Source organism: Gouania willdenowi, chromosome 19 (assembly GCF_900634775.1).
Source record: "Gouania willdenowi chromosome 19, fGouWil2.1, whole genome shotgun sequence".
NCBI lineage: Eukaryota > Metazoa > Chordata > Actinopteri > Blenniiformes > Gobiesocidae > Gouania > Gouania willdenowi.
Genome location: NC_041062.1, coordinates 1,102,481 through 1,123,639, shown reverse-complemented (window position 1 = coordinate 1,123,639; position 21,159 = coordinate 1,102,481). Strand labels below are relative to the sequence as shown.

General features: G+C 33.4%; 1 protein-coding gene across 5 annotated transcripts in view; it reads right to left on the bottom strand.

The window, feature by feature from the left end:
- Positions 1 to 21,159, bottom strand: part of LOC114481283 (calcium-activated potassium channel subunit alpha-1-like) — a 106,885-nt gene that overhangs the window by 33,180 nt on the left and 52,546 nt on the right. For 4 of the 5 annotated variants that reach the window (XM_028475976.1, XM_028475977.1, XM_028475974.1 and 1 more), the window contains 7 exons: positions 20,611 to 20,680; positions 19,504 to 19,659; positions 18,239 to 18,348; positions 17,500 to 17,568; positions 17,071 to 17,157; positions 16,800 to 16,876; positions 15,755 to 15,763 (listed from right to left, as the gene is read on the bottom strand). In XM_028475976.1, the coding sequence (XP_028331777.1) occupies positions 15,755 to 15,763; positions 16,800 to 16,876; positions 17,071 to 17,157; positions 17,500 to 17,568; positions 18,239 to 18,348; positions 19,504 to 19,659; positions 20,611 to 20,680 (578 nt within the window). The remainder of the gene's footprint in view (positions 1 to 15,754; positions 15,764 to 16,799; positions 16,877 to 17,070; positions 17,158 to 17,499; positions 17,569 to 18,238; positions 18,349 to 19,503; positions 19,660 to 20,610; positions 20,681 to 21,159) is intronic. The other variant, XM_028475975.1, reaches the window with a different exon arrangement.

The window sequence follows — 21,159 nt, the reverse complement described above, 5'->3', positions numbered from 1 at the left end:
GTGAAAAACACCCACATTTTCGGAGGTAAGGCTATAGGAAGGCATAAAAATGGAAATATTTTCGAAATTTTTTTTTTGAGATAAAGCTATCATAATACCCTGAAAACTACTTCAAATATGATGAGCACACTTTAACCGGGGTTCAAATCGATTAAGGCAAGAAAAATGTGAAAAACACCCACATTTTCGGAGGTAAGGCTATAGTAAGGCAAAAAAATGAAAAAAATTTTCGAAATTTTTTTTTGAGATGAAGCTATCATAATACCCTGAAAACTACTTCAAATATGATGAGCACACTTTAACCGGGGTTCAAATCAATTAAGGCAAGAAAAATGAGAAAAATGTGAAAAACACCCACATTTTCGGAGGTAAGGCTATAGTAAGGCATAAAAATGGAAAAATTTTCGAAATTTTTTTTTTGAAATGAAGCTATCATAATACCCTGAAAACTACTTCAAATATGATGAGCACACTTTAACCGGGGTTCAAATCGATTAAGGCAAGAAAAATGAGAAAAATGTGAAAAACACCCACATTTTCGGAGGTAAGGCTATAGTAAGGCATAAAAATGGAAAAAATTTCGAAATTTTTTTTTTTGAGATGAAGCTATCATAATACCCTGAAAACTACTTCAAATATGATGAGCACACTTTAACCGGGGTTCAAATCGATTAAGGCAAGAAAAATGAGAAAAATGTGAAAAACACCCACATTTTCGGAGGTAAGGCTATAGTAAGGCATAAAAATGGAAAAATTTTCGAAAATTTTTTTTTTGAGATGAAGCTATCATAATACCCTGAAAACTACTTCAAATATGATGAGCACACTTTAACCGGGGTTCAAATCGATTAAGGCAAGAAAAATGAGAAAAATGTGAAAAACACCCACATTTTCGGAGGTAAGGCTATAGTAAGGCATAAAAATGGAAATATTTTCGAAATTTTTTTTTTGAGATAAAGCTATCATAATACCCTGAAAACTACTTCAAATATGATGAGCACACTTTAACCGGGGTTCAAATCGATTAAGGCAAGAAAAATGAGAAAAATGTGAAAAACACCCACATTTTCGGAGGTAAGGCTATAGTAAGGCATAAAAATGAAAAAATGTTCGAAAATTTTTTTTTGAGATGAAGCCATCATAATACCCTGAAAACTACTTCAAATATGATGAGCACACTTTAACCGGGGTTCAAATCAATTAAGGCAAGAAAAATGAGAAAAATGTGAAAAACACCCACATTTTCGGAGGTAAGGCTATAGTAAGGCATAAAAATGGAAAAATTTTCGAAAATTTTTTTTTTGAGATGAAGCTATCATAATACCCTGAAAACTACTTCAAATATGATGAGCACACTTTAACCGGGGTTCAAATCGATTAAGGCAAGAAAAATGAGAAAAATGTGAAAAACACCCACATTTTCGGAGGTAAGGCTATAGTAAGGCATAAAAATGGAAATATTTTCGAAAATTTTTTTTTGAGATAAAGCTATCATAATACCCTGAAAACTACTTCAAATATGATGAGCACACTTTAACCGGGGTTCAAATCGATTAAGGCAAGAAAAATGAGAAAAATGTGAAAAACACCCACATTTTCGGAGGTAAGGCATAAAAATGAAAAAAATTTCGAATTTTTTTTTTTGAGATGAAGCTATCATATTACCCTGAAAACTACTTCAAATATGATGAGCACACTTTAACCGGGGTTCACATCGATTAAGGCAAGAAAAATGAGAAAAATGTGAAAAACACCCACATTTTCGGAGGTAAGGCTATAGTAAGGCATAAAAATGGAAAAATTTTCGGAATTTTTTTTTTTGAGATGAAGCTATCATAATACCCTGAAAACTACTTCAAATATGATGAGCACACTTTAACCGGGGTTCAAATCGATTAAGGCAAGAAAAATGAGAAAAATGTGAAAAACACCCACATTTTCGGCGGTAAGGCTATAGTAAGGCATAAAAATGGAAAAATTTTCGAAATTTTTTTTTTGAGATGAAGCTATCATAATACCCTGAAAACTACTTCAAATATGATGAGCACACTTTAACCGGGGTTCACATCGATTAAGGCAAGAAAAATGAGAAAAATGTGAAAAACACCCACATTTTCGGAGGTAAGGCTATAGTAAGGCATAAAAATGAAAAAATTTTCGAATTTTTTTTTTTGAGATGAAGCTATCATATTACCCTGAAAACTACTTCAAATATGATGAGCAAACTTTAACCGGGGTTCAAATCGATTAAGGCAAGAAAAATGTGAAAAACACCCACATTTTCGGCGGTAAGGCTATAGTAAGGCATAAAAATGGAAAAATTTTCGAAATTTTTTTTTTGAGATGAAGCTATCATAATACCCTGAAAACTACTTCAAATATGATGAGCACACTTTAACCGGGGTTCACATCGATTAAGGCAAGAAAAATGAGAAAAATGTGAAAAACACCCACATTTTCGGAGGTAAGGCTATAGTAAGGCATAAAAATGGAAAAAGTTTCGAAATTTTTTTTTTGAGATGAAGCTATCATAATACCCTGAAAACTACTTCAAATATGATGAGCACACTTTAACCGGGGTTCAAATCGATTAAGGCAAGAAAAATGAGAAAAATGTGAAAAACACCCACATTTTCGGAGGTAAGGCTATAGTAAGGCATAAAAATGAAAAAAATTTCGAATTTTTTTTTTGAGATGAAGCTATCATAATACCCTGAAAACTACTTCAAATATGATGAGCACACTTTAACCGGGGTTCAAATCGATTAAGGCAAGAAAAATGAGAAAAATGTGAAAAACACCCACATTTTGGAGCCTGACCTCCATTTTTAGGTGTTTATCACTTTTTCACAATTTGTATGCCTTATTATAGCCTTACCCCAGGAAAAATCCTAAATATGTAATTTCTTTAGCTTAACTGAATCACCAGGAAGTCTCAGTGGTCTCCCATTCAAGTATTAACCAGAGACAGCACTGCTTTACTTTTGATAAGTGTCAAGATCAGGCAATGAGACACAGGTATGGCCCTATATTTTCTATGCCTTACTTATGCTTTTGTCACTTTTTTGGCTTATCCTAGAAAAAAACAAAACAATTAAAGTTCTTTGCCTTACTAAAGCCTCAATCAGTCTCCCATCCAATTATTAACCAGGGACATCACTGCTTAATTTTTGAAAACTGACAAAATTGGTCAATGAGAGACAGGTATGGCCATAAATAGCTCCAACTTTGTTTTTGGGTGTTTGTCACTTTTCTGCATTTTTTATGCCTCACTATGGCCTTACCCCCCCAAAAAAAGCTAAATGTTTAATTTCTTTTGCTTTACTATATCTTCACTCGGTGACAGCAGGACTTGGAGGTCTCAGTGGTCTCCCATTCAAGTATTAACCAGAGACAGCACTGATTTACTTTTGATAAGTGACAAAACCAGATAAGGAGAGGCAGTTGTGGCCGTAAAATCCTCGCAACATTTTCTAAAAAGTTTGTCACTTTTTCGCCTTTTCCTAGGAAAAAATGTCTAAAACTTTTTTTAAAAAATTTGCTTTACTAGAGCATCACTTGGTGACTGCCAACCCATCGCAGTACCTGGAAGTCTCAGTGGTCTCCCATTCAAGTATTAACCAGGGACAGCACTGCTTTACTTTTGATAAGTGACAAAATTAAGCAATGAGAGGCAGGTATGGCCATACACACTGACACATTTTTTATGCCTTGAACCCCAGTTAAAGTGTGCTCATCATATATGAACTAGTTTTTAGGGTCTTATCACAAAAAAAAAAAATTCGAAATTTTTTATTTTATTTTTATGCCTTACTATAGCACTTACATGTGGGAAAATGTGGGTGTTTTTCACATTTTTCATGCCAAACTGGATTTTATGCCCAGTTTCAGTGTGCCCATCACATTTGAACAAGTTTTTAGGGTATGATGATAGCATTATCTCAAAAAAAAATTCGAAAATGTTTCCATTTTTATGCCTTACTATAGCCTTACTTCCGAAAATGTGGGTGTTTTTCACATTTTTCTCATTTTTATGCCAAACTGGATTTTATGCCCAGTTTAAGTGTGCCCATCATATTTGAACTAGTTTTTAGGGTCTTATGATAGCATTATTTAAAAAAAAAAAAAATTCGACATTTTTTTCATTTCTATGCCTTACTATAGCCTTACCTCCGAAAATGTGGGTGTTTTTCACATTTTTCATGCCAAACTGGATTTTATGCCCAGTTTAAGTGTGCCCATCATATTTGAACTAGTTTTTAGGGTCTTATGATAGCTTTATCTCAAAAAAATTTTTTGAAACATTATCCATTTTAATGCCTTACTATAGCCTTACTTCTGAAAATGTGGGCGTTTTTCACATTTTTCTCATTTTCATGCCAAACTGGATTTTATGCCCAGTTTCAGTGTGCCCATCATATTTGAACTAGTTTTTAGGATCTTATGATAGCATTATCTCAAAAAAAAAAAAATTCGAAATTTTTTTCATTTTTATGCCTTACTATAGCCTTACCTCCGAAAATGTGGGTTTTTCACATTTTTCATGCCAAACTGGATTTTATGCCCAGTTTCAGTGTGCCCATCATATTTGAACTAGTTTTTAGGGTATTATGATAGCATTATCTCGAAAAAAAAATTCGAATATTTTTCCATTTTTATGCCTTAATATAGCCTTACCTCCAAACGGTGGGTGTTTTTCACATTTTTCTCTATTTCATGCCAAACTGGATTTTATGCCCAGTTTAAGTGTGCCCATCATATTTGAACTAGTTTTTAGGGTCTTATGATAGCTTTATCTCAAAAAAAAATTTTGAAACATTATCCATTTTAATGCCTTACTATAGCCTTACTTCTGAAAATGTGGGTGTTTTTCACATTTTTCTCATTTTCATGCCAAACTGGATTTTATGCCCAGTTTCAGTGTGCCCATCATATTTGAACTAGTTTTTAGGATCTTATGATAGCATTATCTCAAAAAAAAAAAAAATTCGAAATTTTTTTCATTTTTATGCCTTACTATAGCCTTACTTCCAAAATGTGGGTGATTTTCACATTTTTCTCATTTTTCATGCCTTAATCGATTTGAACCCTGGTAAAGTGTGCTCATCATATTTGAAGTAGTTTTTAGGGTATAATGATAGCTTTATCTCAAAAAAAATTTTTCGGAATCATTTTCCATTTTTATGCCTTACTATAGCCTTACCTCCAAACGGTGGGTGTTTTTCACATTTTTCTCTATTTCAAGCAAAACTGGATTTTATGCCCTGTTTAAGTGTTCCCATCATATTTGAACTAGTTTTTAGGGTATTATGATAGCATTATCTCGAAAAAAAAATTCAAAAATGTTTCCATTTTTATGCCTTACTATAGCCTTACTTCCAAAATGTGGGTGATTTTCACATTTTTCTCATTTTTCATGCCTTAATCGATTTGAACCCTGGTAAAGTGTGCTCATCATATTTGAAGTAGTTTTTAGGGTATAATGATAGCTTTATCTCAAAAAAATTTTTCGAAACATTTTCCATTTTTATGCCTTACTATAGCCTTACCTCCAAACGGTGGGTGTTTTTCACATTTTTCTCTATTTCATGCCAAACTGGATTTTATGCCCAGTTAAAGTGTGCCCATCATATTTGAACTAGTTTTTAGGGTATTATGATAGCATTATCTCAAAAAAAAAAATTCGAAAATTTTTCCATTTTTATGCCTTACTATAGCCTTACTTCCAAAATGTGGGTGTTTTTCACATTTTTCTCATTTTTCATGCCATAATCGATTTGAACCCTGGTAAAGTGTGCTCATCATATTTGAAGTAGTTTTTAGGGTATAATGATAGCTTTATCTCAAAAAAAGAATTTTCGAAACATTTTCCATTTTTATGCCTTACCCACCTCCAAACGGTGGGTGTTTTTCACATTTTTCTCTATTTCATGCCAAACTGGATTTCATGCCCAGTTTAAGTGTGCCCATCATATTTGAACTAGTTTTTAGGATCTTATGATAGCATTATCTCAAAAAAAAAAAATTCGAAATTTTTTTCATTTTTATGCCTTACTATATAGCCTTACCTCCGAAAATGTGGGTTTTTCACATTTTTCATGCCAAACTAGATTTTATGCCCAGTTTCAGTGTGCCCATCATATTTGAACTAGTTTTTAGGGTATTATGATAGCATTATCTCGAAAAAAAAATTCGAAGATTTTTCCATTTTTATGCCTTACTTGCAAAATGTGGGTGTTTTTCACATTTTTCATGCCTTAATCGATTTGAACCCTGGTAAAGTGTGCTCATCATATTTGAAGTAGTTTTTAGGGTATAATGATAGCTTTATCTCAAAAAAAATTTTTCGAAACATTTTCCATTTTTATGCCTTACTATAGCCTTACCTCCAAACGGTGGGTGTTTTTCACATTTTTCTCTATTTCATACCAAACTGGATTTTATGCCCAGTTTAAGTGTGCCCATCATATTTGAACTAGTTTTTAGGGTCTTATGATAGCATTATCTAAAAAAAAAAAAATTAAAATTTTTTTTCATTTTTATGCCTTACTATAGCCTTACCTCCGAAAATGTGGGTGTTTTTCACATTTTCATGCCAAACTGGATTTTATGCCCAGTTTAAGTGTGCCCATCATATTTGAACTAGTTTTTAGGGTATTATGATAGCATTATCTCAAAAAAAAAAATTTAAATTTTTTTTCATTTTTATGCCTTACTATAGCCTTACCTCCGAAAATGTGGGTGTTTTTCACATTTTTCATGCCAAACTGGATTTTATGCCCAGTTAAAGTGTGCCCATCATATTTGAACTAGTTTTTAGGGTATTATGATAGCATTATCTCAAAAAAAAAAATTCGAAAATGTTTCCATTTTTATGCCTTACTATAGCCTTACTTCCAAAATGTGGGTGTTTTTCACATTTTTCTCATTTTTCATGCCATAATCGATTTGAACCCTGGTAAAGTGTGCTCATCATATTTGAAGTAGTTTTTAGGGTATAATGACAGCTTTATCTCAAAAAAAAAATTTCGAAACATTTTCCATTTTTATGCCTTACTATAGCCTTACCTCCAAACGGTGGGTGTTTTTCACATTTTTCTCTATTTCATGCCAAACTGGATTTTATGCCCAGTTTAAGTGTGCCCATCATATTTGAACTAGTTTTTAGGATCTTATGATAGCATTATCTCAAAAAAAAAAAATCGAAATTTTTTTCATTTTTATGCCTTACTATAGCCTTACCTCCGAAAATGTGGGTTTTTCACATTTTTCATGCCAAACTGGATTTTATGCCCAGTTTCAGTGTGCCCATCATATTTGAACTAGTTTTTAGGGTATTATGATAGCATTATCTCGAAAAAAAAATTCGAAAATTTTTCCATTTTTATGCCTTACTATAGCCTTACCTCCAAACGGTGGGTGTTTTTCACATTTTTCTTATTTTTCATGCCATAATCGATTTGAACCCTGGTAAAGTGTGCTCATCATATTTGAAGTAGTTTTTAGGGTATAATGATAGCTTTATCTCAAAAAAAATTTTTAGAAACATTTTCCATTTTTATGCCTTACCTCCAAACGGTGGGTGTTTTTCACATTTTTCTCTATTTCATGCCAAACTGGATTTTATGCCCAGTTTAAGTGTGCCCATCATATTTGAACTAGTTTTTAGGGTCTTATGATAGCTTTATCTCAAAAAAAAAAATTGAAACATTATCCATTTTAATGCCTTACTTCTGAAATTGTGGGTGTTTTTCACATTTCTCATTTTCATGCCAAACTCGATTTTATGTCCAGTTTAAGTGTGCCCATCATATTTGAACTAGTTTTTAGGGTATTATAATAGCATTATCTCGAAAAAAAAATTCGAAGATTTTTCCATTTTTATGCCTTACTATAGCCTTACTTGCAAAATGTGGGTGATTTTCACATTTTTCATGCCTTAATCGATTTGAACCCTGGTAAAGTGTGCTCATCATATTTGAAGTAGTTTTTAGGGTATAATGATAGCTTTATCTCAAAAAAAAATTTTCGAAACATTTTCCATTTTTATGCCTTACTATAGCCTTACCTCCAAACGGTGGGTGTTTTTCACATTTTTCTCTATTTCATGCCAAACTGGATTTTATGCCCAGTTAAAGTGTGCCCATCATATTTGAACTAGTTTTTAGGGTATTATGATAGCATTATCTCAAAAAAAAAAATTCGAAAATTTTTCCATTTTTATGCCTTACTATAGCCTTACTTCCAAAATGTGGGTGATTTTCACATTTTTCTCATTTTTCATGCCTTAATCGATTTGAACCCTGGTAAAGTGTGCTCATCATATTTGAAGTAGTTTTTAGGGTATAATGATAGCTTTATCTCAAAAAAAAATTTTCGAAACATTTTCCATTTTTATGCCTTACTATAGCCCCACCTCCAAACGGTGGGTGTTTTTCACATTTTTCTCTATTTCATGCCAAACTGGATTTTATGCCCAGTTTAAGTGTGCCCATCATATTTGAACTAGTTTTTAGGATCTTATGATAGCATTATCTCAAAAAAAAAAAATTCGAAATTTTTTTCATTTTTATGCCTTACTATAGCCTTACCTCCGAAAATGTGGGTTTTTCACATTTTTCATGCCAAACTAGATTTTATGCCCAGTTTCAGTGTGCCCATCATATTTGAACTAGTTTTTAGGGTATTATGATAGCATTATCTCGAAAAAAAAATTCGAAGATTTTTCCATTTTTATGCCTTACTATAGCCTTACTTGCAAAATGTGGGTGTTTTTCACATTTTTCATGCCTTAATCGATTTGAACCCTGGTAAAGTGTGCTCATCATATTTGAAGTAGTTTTTAGGGTATAATGATAGCTTTATCTCAAAAAAAAATTTTCGGAATCATTTTCCATTTTTATGCCTTACTATAGCCTTACCTCCAAACGGTGGGTGTTTTTCACATTTTTCTCTATTTCAAGCAAAACTGGATTTTATGCCCTGTTTAAGTGTTCCCATCATATTTGAACTAGTTTTTAGGGTATTATGATAGCATTATCTCGAAAAAAAAATTCAAAAATTTTTCCATTTTTATGCCTTACTATAGCCTTACTTCCAAAATGTGGGTGATTTTCACATTTTTCTCATTTTTCATGCCTTAATCGATTTGAACCCTGGTAAAGTGTGCTCATCATATTTGAAGTAGTTTTTAGGGTATAATGATAGCTTTATCTCAAAAAAAAATTTTCGAAACATTTTCCATTTTTATGCCTTACTATAGCCTTACCTCCAAACGGTGGGTGTTTTTCACATTTTTCTCTATTTCATGCCAAACTGGATTTTATGCCCAGTTAAAGTGTGCCCATCATATTTGAACTAGTTTTTAGGGTATTATGATAGCATTATCTCAAAAAAAAAAATTCGAAAATTTTTCCATTTTTATGCCTTACTATAGCCTTACTTCCAAAATGTGGGTGTTTTTCACATTTTTCTCATTTTTCATGCCATAATCGATTTGAACCCTGGTAAAGTGTGCTCATCATATTTGAAGTAGTTTTTAGGGTATAATGATAGCTTTATCTCAAAAAAAGAATTTTCGAAACATTTTCCATTTTTATGCCTTACCCACCTCCAAACGGTGGGTGTTTTTCACATTTTTCTCTATTTCATGCCAAACTGGATTTTATGCCCAGTTTAAGTGTGCCCATCATATTTGAACTAGTTTTTAGGATCTTATGATAGCATTATCTCAAAAAAAAAAAATTCGAAATTTTTTTCATTTTTATGCCTTACTATATAGCCTTACCTCCGAAAATGTGGGTTTTTCACATTTTTTATGCCAAACTAGATTTTATGCCCAGTTTCAGTGTGCCCATCATATTTGAACTAGTTTTTAGGGTATTATGATAGCATTATCTCGAAAAAAAAATTCGAAGATTTTTCCATTTTTATGCCTTACTTGCAAAATGTGGGTGTTTTTCACATTTTTCATGCCTTAATCGATTTGAACCCTGGTAAAGTGTGCTCATCATATTTGAAGTAGTTTTTAGGGTATAATGATAGCTTTATCTCAAAAAAAAATTTTCGAAACATTTTCCATTTTTATGCCTTACTATAGCCTTACATCCAAACGGTGGGTGTTTTTCACATTTTTCTCTATTTCATACCAAACTGGATTTTATGCCCAGTTTAAGTGTGCCCATCATATTTGAACTAGTTTTTAGGGTCTTATGATAGCATTATCTAAAAAAAAAAAAATTAAAATTTTTTTTCATTTTTATGCCTTACTATAGCCTTACCTCCGAAAATGTGGGTGTTTTTCACATTTTCATGCCAAACTGGATTTTATGCCCAGTTTAAGTGTGCCCATCATATTTGAACTAGTTTTTAGGGTATTATGATAGCATTATCTCAAAAAAAAAAATTTAAATTTTTTTTCATTTTTATGCCTTACTATAGCCTTACCTCCGAAAATGTGGGTGTTTTTCACATTTTTCATGCCAAACTGGATTTTATGCCCAGTTAAAGTGTGCCCATCATATTTGAACTAGTTTTTAGGGTATTATGATAGCATTATCTCAAAAAAAAAAAATTCGAAAATGTTTCCATTTTTATGCCTTACTATAGCCTTACTTCCAAAATGTGGGTGTTTTTCACATTTTTCTCATTTTTCATGCCATAATCGATTTGAACCCTGGTAAAGTGTGCTCATCATATTTGAAGTAGTTTTTAGGGTATAATGACAGCTTTATCTCAAAAAAAAAATTTCGAAACATTTTCCATTTTTATGCCTTACTATAGCCTTACCTCCAAACGGTGGGTGTTTTTCACATTTTTCTCTATTTCATGCCAAACTGGATTTTATGCCCAGTTTAAGTGTGCCCATCATATTTGAACTAGTTTTTAGGATCTTATGATAGCATTATCTCAAAAAAAAAAATCGAAATTTTTTTCATTTTTATGCCTTACTATAGCCTTACCTCCGAAAATGTGGGTTTTTCACATTTTTCATGCCAAACTGGATTTTATGCCCAGTTTCAGTGTGCCCATCATATTTGAACTAGTTTTTAGGGTCTTATGATAGCATTATCTAAAAAAAAAAAATTAAATTTTTTTTTCATTTTTATGCTTTACTATAGCCTTACTTCCAAAATGTGGGTGTTTTTCACATTTTTCATGCCATAATTGATTTGAACCCTGGTAAAGTGTGCTCATCATATTTGAAGTAGTTTTTAGGGTATAATGATAGCTTTATCTCGAAAAAAAATTTTCGAAACATTTTCCATTTTTATGCCTTACTATAGCCTTACCTCCAAACGGTGGGTGTTTTTCACATTTTTCTCTATTTCATGCCAAACTGGATTTTATGCCCAGTTTAAGTGTTCCCATCATATTTGAACTAGGTTTTAGGGTATTATGATAGCTTTATCTCAAAAAAAAAAAAAATTTTAGAAAAATTTTCCATTTTCATGCCTTACGAGCCTTACCTCCGTTTTCACCCCATTTTAAGTGTGCTCATCAAATTCTAACTCGTTTTTAGCGTCTTATGATACTATTACCTCAGAAAAAAATTACCAAATCTTTTCCATTTTTATGCATTGGCACTGACAGTTTTTATAGAATTTCCATGCCACTTACAATTACCAAATGAATGATCTGATCTCAAATACAACAAAATTATGTTTTCAACAGCAACTGATTTTTACAATTACAATTATAATTACTTCATAATTGTATCTAATTATCAATTACACAATTATAATTACAATCGACCCCAACCGTGTATTGTATATGAGGCAGTCTGCTCTGCGTTTCCAGATAGAACTAGTAATTCATAAATTGTCAGGCACCCAACCTGGCAACTCAGCTCCTGCAGCAGTTCACTCTTCTGTCCCTGCTGTTCTGTTTAAATAGTTTTCTCACCTACAGTCGTGTCTTTTTTGCCCACACAAGAACAAAACACATGTTTATTTATTGCTTACTAATTCATTTTTATTTACGCACATTTATTTATGTATTATATAAATGTGAACATATCATAGAGCTCCTACAGTTTGTCAGATGACTGCATGTAGTTAGACACACAATGTCTCATTCTTTAGAAAAAAGCTCTTTCCCTTTCCTCCACCCTGCTGAAGACAACCTGCGTCGATGCACGGAATTTTCTGTGAGTCACATTTTGGAGCTAGGAGCCCCACACATGCTCATTAGTAACTTATTTCAGCCCCTTGCATATAATAAAGGTCATGCATTGAGCTTAAGGCAGGACTGTGACAGCAATGTTCAAACAAGGACCTTACTGGTCCTGGCATCTGTCGCCTGCAATCGAAGGGTGCGAGCAGAGTCACAGGACTAACAGGCTAGCATCTGTCCCACAACGAGAGAAAAAAGTGGGGCGGGTTCACCCGGCTGCCTGGTGGTTAGGAACTGTCAGGCTGAGTTTCATGACAACCGGTAGCACTCCAAAAATGAAAATGCAAACATAATTTCCATGTCAGGCCGCATAAGACCTCGCTTTCTGCGCCTCCCCCTCGTGTCGACAGCAACTCTGGAGCTGAGCTCGTGCTTAGCTAGCTGGCCAACGCTCACAGCTCACAAGCCTGGAAGACGTGTTAAGGGATGGAAACGCCCAGGGAGGTTCAAGTACACACAGAACAGCCTTTGATCCACAGGCATTTACTAAGAAAGTGTGACAGTCTACAATGTTTTCCAGCAAATTGTATCAACTCTCAGCAACCTCAGACACATTCCTCATGCCTTCTGCAATACATCAGTGTAATTTAACAAGCCCTCTGGCTTTAAAGGAGGAATCACTCTTGGCTTAAGAATTCATACGCAACGCAATTCATTTCATGTCAAATCACTGAAATCCATTCCTCTCCTGCACTATAGTCACCTCCTGTTATAGTAGACTAGACCAGTGCTTCTCACATGGAGGTACACGGTGGCACTACAGGGGTAACTTCAGAGAGAGAGAATGAAAAAAACAAACAAATGAAAGCATTAAAAATATGGGGTTTTATTATGTTTATTTTTAGCTAAAAATGATTGATAATCATGATGGAAAGATTCAGTCTTGGTCCTACATCAAGTGAGAGAAAATGATAAAAAAAAAACTATAGAAATAAATCTATTCAGGAGGCACTAAATACTGTTTTATTCACTTTTTACAAAATGAGATTAAATTAAAATTCTTTGAAATGTGTGTTATCACTCATTCATTCCATCATTAAAAGTTATTTTTTCATAGTATTCTGAGCAAAATGTTGTAGTCAGACTTGAGCCACAAAGGTTAGAGAACCACTGAACTATATATATATATAAACCTTAACTATCCCAAAAAATACACAATTTCACACTTTCAGATATTCAAATTAATTTTTGTGCAGGTTTTTTGCCTTGTTCTTAAACCTCAGCATTTATCTGCAATCACAAAAAATACACATATCTATAACTCCAGCTTTATGCAATATCTGAAAAAACTAGCAACTGCAATACAGACTTAACTGGAAAAATCAGCTTTTTACTCCCATTAATATGAAAAACCAAGTCACTGAAAAATAGTAATTTCTAGCAGAAAGGGGGAAATACAAGATAGAAGCAATTAATGTTAAATTCCGTCACTTTTTTCTTTTTTTACATACAAGCTTAATATTTCACTCCCGAAGTACAGACAAAAAACAAATATCCAAAATGTATTAAAAGCACAACAACAGGTGATGTTGCACGAGGGAGAATTAGGAGTTAGGGTTCAAGCCCTGCTAGAAACAGTGAGAGTGAGTGGGGGGGTGCACCAAAGGGTGGTTTGAACAGACAGGACACCCCAGCATGCATGTTTCACCTCAGAAGACGACCAGACCAGACCACTGAAAACCATGAAGATAAAAACACTGAAGCATCATCTGCATCCACGACAAAAGCCAAACAGCACGGGACGCCTGACACAGTTACAGACACGTCATGGTGACGACGTACAGACATGTAAATCATTAACATTGGCAGCAGAAAGTGGGAGGTCCCATTGTTATGACACACATTAAGTGGCATGCAGGAGCAGTCCCACCATGACTGCACTTCAACACAACCTGAACATCTTAGCTACGGTACATGGGTCAGACAAGAGGAGAGGAGGAGCAGGGTAATGTTGGGGGGGGTCTGCTTTAGTGGAAGAGTGGACAAAGACGCTGCTGCTGCTGCTGCTGCTGCTGGGATGCACAAGATAAACACTGTTGTGACAGCGTGCAAATGTCAGATGATGTTTTCTCTTTCCTCCTTCATTGTAGGTCAAATCATGTACAACTGAGCAGAGGAAATATTCAACCTCCGCCCCTTACTAATATAGTTTAAATATGCTCAAATCTACAACTCATTCCAGAAAGGGAAATATCCCTCTATATCAGGGGCCTTTACTCTCATTTTCCTTAATCTCACATGGATTAAAATCCTTCCAGAGCCGAAAAAAACCATCTCAATGAAACAATACAGTGTATAAAACTATATACAGATAAAATAATATCAAATAATTTTATGAGTTAATGAATTTGAAGGGCTACAAAGGTAACTAGTATTTGATCACGTCAGTCAACACATGCTAATTGCTAATTTCTTGCCACACACAAAGCGTGCACATTAAACCAACATGTTGGCGATTAAATAAATCATTCTACACACAAATAAAATCTCTATTTTCTTCCAGAACAGTCTTTTTGTTAGTTTAGTTATCTTACCAGGGGTTTAAAACCTAAGGTTAGCCACAGGTTTAAGGACAGTTGATGGTCTGTAGATGTTACAGGAGGTGAATAGGAAGATGTGATTTATAGGTTAACCAATTGTTTTATCATAATTTTTTTGAAGTTAATGTCATTAATCATCAATACCCTCTGTAATTCATTATATTAATATAGTTCTTTTAAAGCTATAAGGAGCCATTGCAAAAAGAGTCAAAGAGCCACATGAGGCTCCAGAGTCGCAGGTTGCAGACCCCTGATTCTCAACTGGTGGGTTGGGAACCAAAAGTGGGTCACGGACAGCTTGCTCAAAAATGAATAAATACTTAATGTTTCTCACGTTGGACTTGTCTTTTATTTTGAAACAAACTTTTATTTTGAGAGGCATGCTGTGAAATGCATGTTGCACAGGAAAATATATAGATTTATGTACAAAAAAAAGATTATATATGAGTTTTTTAATAGCTATTTTTGAAAAACTAAATTTGATTAGTTAAATTCTAAAAAAAAAAATGTAATGACCGTGGCAAAAAGTGGGTCTCAGGGTGAGAACAGTTGAGAACCCCTGATCTATATATAACACGATTGCAAACATTATTCCTATTTTATTCTCCTCATTTAAGTACAATAAGTTAAAAAGACTGAAAAGTAATTTGCTCCAGATTTAGTGAATTAGAAGCTTTGTGTTAAATGGTTTATTACGTTAAATAGAAAATTATTTCCCCATTTCTTTAACTGCTTGTTTGTTTTACAAGGATGCTGTGAGGACATCTTGTGGTCATGTAGAGCATTACAGCAGATAAAAACATAATAGTTGATGTGGTAATGTTGGGTTAGAATAATGTTTTAGTGTCTAACTACAGAAACCTGTTTCAGTGGGTTATTACTAGTTGATCAGTACATGAATATATAAGACACGTGCACATGACAAACAAATATAGATCCAGGCGATCGTGACTGTTTTACATGCAACATAAACAGTGCATTCAAACAAGTCGTATTACTGCTGTAGTTTAGCAAAGCAAAAAAAAATCTATGTTACTCACTGAATATCACTAGAAAGTGAAAGATTTAAGAAAAATAAATAAGTGTGGCATGTTCCGAAGCAGCAGAGGGAAAAAAACAACACATTGAACATCAATATTATGTTTATGATGATGTTGACTAGTGATTTAAAACATGATAACTTAAAAAGACCTGTGGTGGTAAAGGTCTCCTTTTATGCTTGTTTCCATAACAACGCGGTTTACATTGAACAATAAATAAATATCATGCAGAGGAAGGAAACGTTTGTGTAACGTACATGTACGGTATGTCTATATTAGACACTATGTGAAAGAAAAGGCTGCTTTGAAAGTTAAACATTCATTGTAATTAAACTAAGATTGATTATTTCTGGCTATACTGTATGTGGACGACGTGATTATATAAGGCTCCATATTTGGTCATTTTGAGATGTTATATATATGTATATATATAATTTTTTTAATTATAAAAACATTTCATTTTAAAATAAATAGTTTTTTGTTTTCTACATCAAGTAAATAAAAAAAGAATTATTTGATTACAAAAACTGCATAATATAGCATTATGAAAGCTAACTAATTCTTGGCAATTTTGAGATTTTATGCCTATATATTTATTTATTTTTTTCATTTTTATTCTAAAAATATTTAATTTTAAAATATCAAGTAAATAAAAGAATAATTATTTAATTAAAAAAATAAGATTAAAATATACAGTATGTATATATAAAAATATGAAATGCACCATTAGGTGTTTTTCACGCCTATTAGAGAACATTCAATTTAAATAAAATCTTTGTTCTGTGGTGATCCTGATAGAACAGTTTTAGATGTCGGAGAGAGAGTAACAGATGATGTTTCTTTAATGCATGAGTTATATGGTATTATAAAGTGAATAATTAATACAGTAGATAAGTGCTTCAGACACATGGCTATTTAGGTCATATGACTCTGCCTCCATAATGCTAACTTTAATAAGGCTCCTTTACGTAAAGCCTTTGCATTGGCAGAAATATTTAATGGAGCCAAAGTGATGCCAGCAATCTGTTTATGTGGAATCGCTTACATTTCTTGCACCCGCATTTTTTTATCCGTTTAGGATCACTGATGTCATCGTGGCAGGCCTTGCAGTAAAACAGCGCCCTGTGGGTAAAAAACATAAAACATACACACAACACTTCATATCCACACTAATATGTTGTGAGACAATATAACAAAAAAAAGGATCTTCAGTTTACTATTTATTTAAAAATACTGGAATAGCAAATCATTGTCTTACTATAACATAAAAAATAAACTTTATGAGCACATTTTTGGTCACATTTCTTATTGATTACCTTTTGACTTCTTTGGCATCACTGGCAATGAAAAAGCCCAAAGTCCCCTCCTGCATTTTCACATGGTTTCCAGGATTTATCAGCGTGCTGCGAGGTTTCACAGAGCAGAAAATAAATAGCAAAAAGTTAAATCACAGGATTTGTAGCGCTCTGCACAGCTAGAAATCACTAACGATAAAAGCTCCCAGAATTCGTTTAGCATCCCATTTGGCCTCCTAGCCTCTTTTTATTCAATCAAGTTGATGAAAGCAGATCAAAGGCAACAAATGAGCGTCATTACGATAAAGTAACAACTAAAACTGAGCTCGTGCTGCACTTAAAAGGCTCCAGCCGTCACCTTTGTCTTTCATTTGACAGCAGAGTTAAACAAGATGCTTAAATAAACCCCATTAGGCACCAGTTTAACACATTTTAATAAGATCGACTCACCTGCTTTCTCTTTGATCAGACTTGTACTCAATAGCGATCAGTAGCAGCTTTAGCTTCACGTAGCAGAGCCTGTGTAAAAAAAACCACATAAATTAATCATAATAACCAGTTATAGTTACTGTCTAACACAGGGGTCACCACTGTAGCTACTTCATAGGTACTGTATCGTCCGAAGGGCCACCAGTTAGAAAAGAGCTCCTTAAACACTACATTTTCATGGTTTCACTTTAATTAGAGGCTAAAATAATAAGGAAGGCTAGCAGCAACTTAAAAAACTATTTATTTCTCCTAATTTATCCAATTGTTTCATTCTCTACATTTGACAGAAAAATCTCCATGTTCCTATTTTACGACAAACACATTTTAACTACCTGTAAAATTTGTAAAATCCACCTTGTGTTTTTTCAAATTACATTTTATTTATATATAACATGCCACAACCCATCAAATCTGCAACACTTAAAAACATTTGTCACAATGTTTCAGTGAAAATAAACATTAAAAGGTTCATTTAATAATAAACTTTATCATGTGCTGCAGTATTTAACTTTACTAAGTAATAACTACATCTGTCATATGTCATTTGAATCCTGGAAAGTGAATCAGATTTCAGACGGAGCTCCTGAGGGCCCCTCACATGGTCCATGCGGGCTACCTGGGGCCTGCGGGCCCCGTGTTGGTGACCCCTGGTCTGAAATATGAGGAGTAGCTGAAATAAGAAGCTGTGTCTCATTCTTACTCGCAGATCACAGGAAAAGACAAACCCACGAAGGCACTCGACAGGTACTCTGTGTACATCTCATTGGCTACTCCTTCAAGATAATACTTTTGCCACGTGTCCTCCTCAATCTGATACGAAAAGATGAAAAACAAAATAAAATGAATGTCTACAGAAGGGTTGGGGTCAATTATAATTGCAACAGCATAAGTGATAATTAATTACAATGATGGCATTATTGTATTTGTATTTTGTAGGAGTTTATATTATTATTTTTCTTCCACAACTCGTTTGTTGTGTAACTCCTCCTAGTCTGTTAATGCAGCACTAATGACACGTATGTCATCTCATAGACAATGTCAATGATGTACAGTTGACCTTTTTTGTCAAGGTCTTTTTTGTCATTTTCCATATCGCTATGAATATTTATGGTACAAGTTTGATGCTTACATTTATGAAAGCTCATCTCAAGTGGAGTATTATATTGGACTGAAGCTGTACAACCTACCAGTAAAAAGACTGGGAGGGGTCAAAGTTCATGACATCACAAAAAAATATTTTTTTCCCTATAAATTGAGATACAGTGCTCAGACTGGTACCATTGAACAACATTTCCTTTCAATGTGTGACCTTGTAATCGTAATTTTAAAAATATGTTGCTGTCTTAATCGTTATTGAAATGTAACTGAGTTTAGATAATTGGCTTTGTAATTGTAATTGTTGCCATGGAAATTCTATAAAAATTGTCAATTATAATTAAATGTAGAACAGGGGAACCATGTTACAGTTCTATGTACAGTTCTACACATATGTAGTTAACAGTTATTAAAATATGTTTCATAGCAAGCTTTTCCATATTAATTTACCATTAAATCTAGGGCTATACTGACACAAAAAAGGCTCAGACGCCCACACTAAAAATATTAAAATCTATGTTTTCATTGATTAGGAAACCTAACAAGGAAACCAATACATACAGTATGAAATAAATGAGATAATAGATATTTGATTTCATGTATTTTACAGCTGATTTAGGAGCTGTTAGCATTAGAGATGCTAACAGAAAGCTAACACAAGAGGAACGTTAACTTTTATTAGGTTATTTATTTCAGGCTCAGTAATTGGGATGAATTGTTATTGAACTTTAGTAATTGAGAATATAATTGTAATTGATTTTCTGAGGATAGAAAATAATTGTAGTTTAACTGTAATTGGAAAAAATGCTGATTACTGTAATTGTAACTGAATCCAACCAGCACAGATGGACAGATGTTCAGCGAGGCTACCTTGATGAAGGACCTCATGGAGAACAGGTTAGCCAGCATGGTGGAGAGCCCCTGAGCCAGGCAGCTCTGGGCGATGAAGCCCAGTTTCAGTTCTGCAAGGCAAATAGCGTCATCGCCCTCCTTCCAGTTCCAGCTGGGGATGTTGAGAAGGTGAGCCTGAGGCGGAGGAGGAACAACGCTACAGTTATATTATGCTAGATGTTACAAAGACAGAATGAATATTTAAAAGTCAACACACAAAAAGGAAAAGTAAATACTAAGTTCTATAACAGTGGTTCTCAAACTTTTTGGTTCAAAATTCATGTACCCATCGTTCTTTGGTTGTTTCATTTCAAAACCAAATAAAAAAAATAGAAAAAAATGAGTGTTTTTTTTGTTATATTAATTTAAAACCAGAAACAGGAAAACAGGAAAAACCAAATACTAAAAAAACTGTGTATTTCTGATCGGTTTTAAAATCTACTGTAAATATAATGGCAACATATTACATTGTTTTGTTAGTTTGTCTTTTAAAAAAAAAAAAAAAGTGCAGTTGATTCTATATCTATACTGGAAAAAACAAATATATGTTGCCATTATTATTTTGATTTTAAAACCAATCAGAAATACACAGTTTTTTTAATATTTGGTTTTTCCTGTTTTCCTGTTTCTGGTTTTAAATTAATAAAACAAAACAAAACAACCCCTTTCTCTATTTTTTATTTGGTTGTGAAGCTAAATAACCAAAGAACGAAGGATACACGGATTGTTCTAGTCCCCTTTTCTCTTATTTCTGAATCCAAGCCCCCCTTTGCCCAGAATACTATGAAAAAACAACTATAGATCATAATGATGGAATGAATGAGCGTTAACACACATTTTAAAGAATCTGGAATAAAACAATGTTTAATGGCTTCTGAATAGATTTTTCTCTATATTTTTTATCGTTTCCGATCATCTTTAACTAAAAATAAACATAATTAAACCCCATATTTTTAAGGCTTTCATTAGTTAATTTTCCACTCTCTCTGTCTCAGGTACCCCCTGTAGTGCCAGGGCGTACCCCCATTTGAGAAACACTGTTCTTTACGAGAACACACTAAACAAAATGTTTGACAAATCAAAAACCTTGTTGTGATATTGCAACATCTGCGTTATTATTCTGATCTTTGGATGGTAGTTCTTGATGGAGATCACCCTGATGAGAGACACAGAGGACAAAAAACCTGACCTCGATTCCTTTGAACAATAGAGATCAGAGTAATCTGTTACTACAGCAACCATATCAAACTTAACAAATACTGATATAAATACTCAAGTACAAGTAAGTCACACATAAAATACTCAAGTACAAGTAAAAAAGTAGCTCAATTAAATAATACTCAAAGTTAAAGTTACTATAGTTACTGTCACCATCACGTTTATAGTTGGTAATAAATCTTGGTACGGGTCCCTTAGTGTACATACAGTAAACATCTCATGTAGAAACTTAAATAGGAAGAAACACAATCTACCACAATTGGAACTTAATTTATTTTCCACAAAGGCATCTGTATAAAAAAAAAGGTTTGACAAAATGTGAAATTATTATTAAATAAAATAACACTAATTCATTAAATTTAAAATAATGCTCAGGCTCCAAGTATAGATACATTTATGAACTCTAAAACTAATATA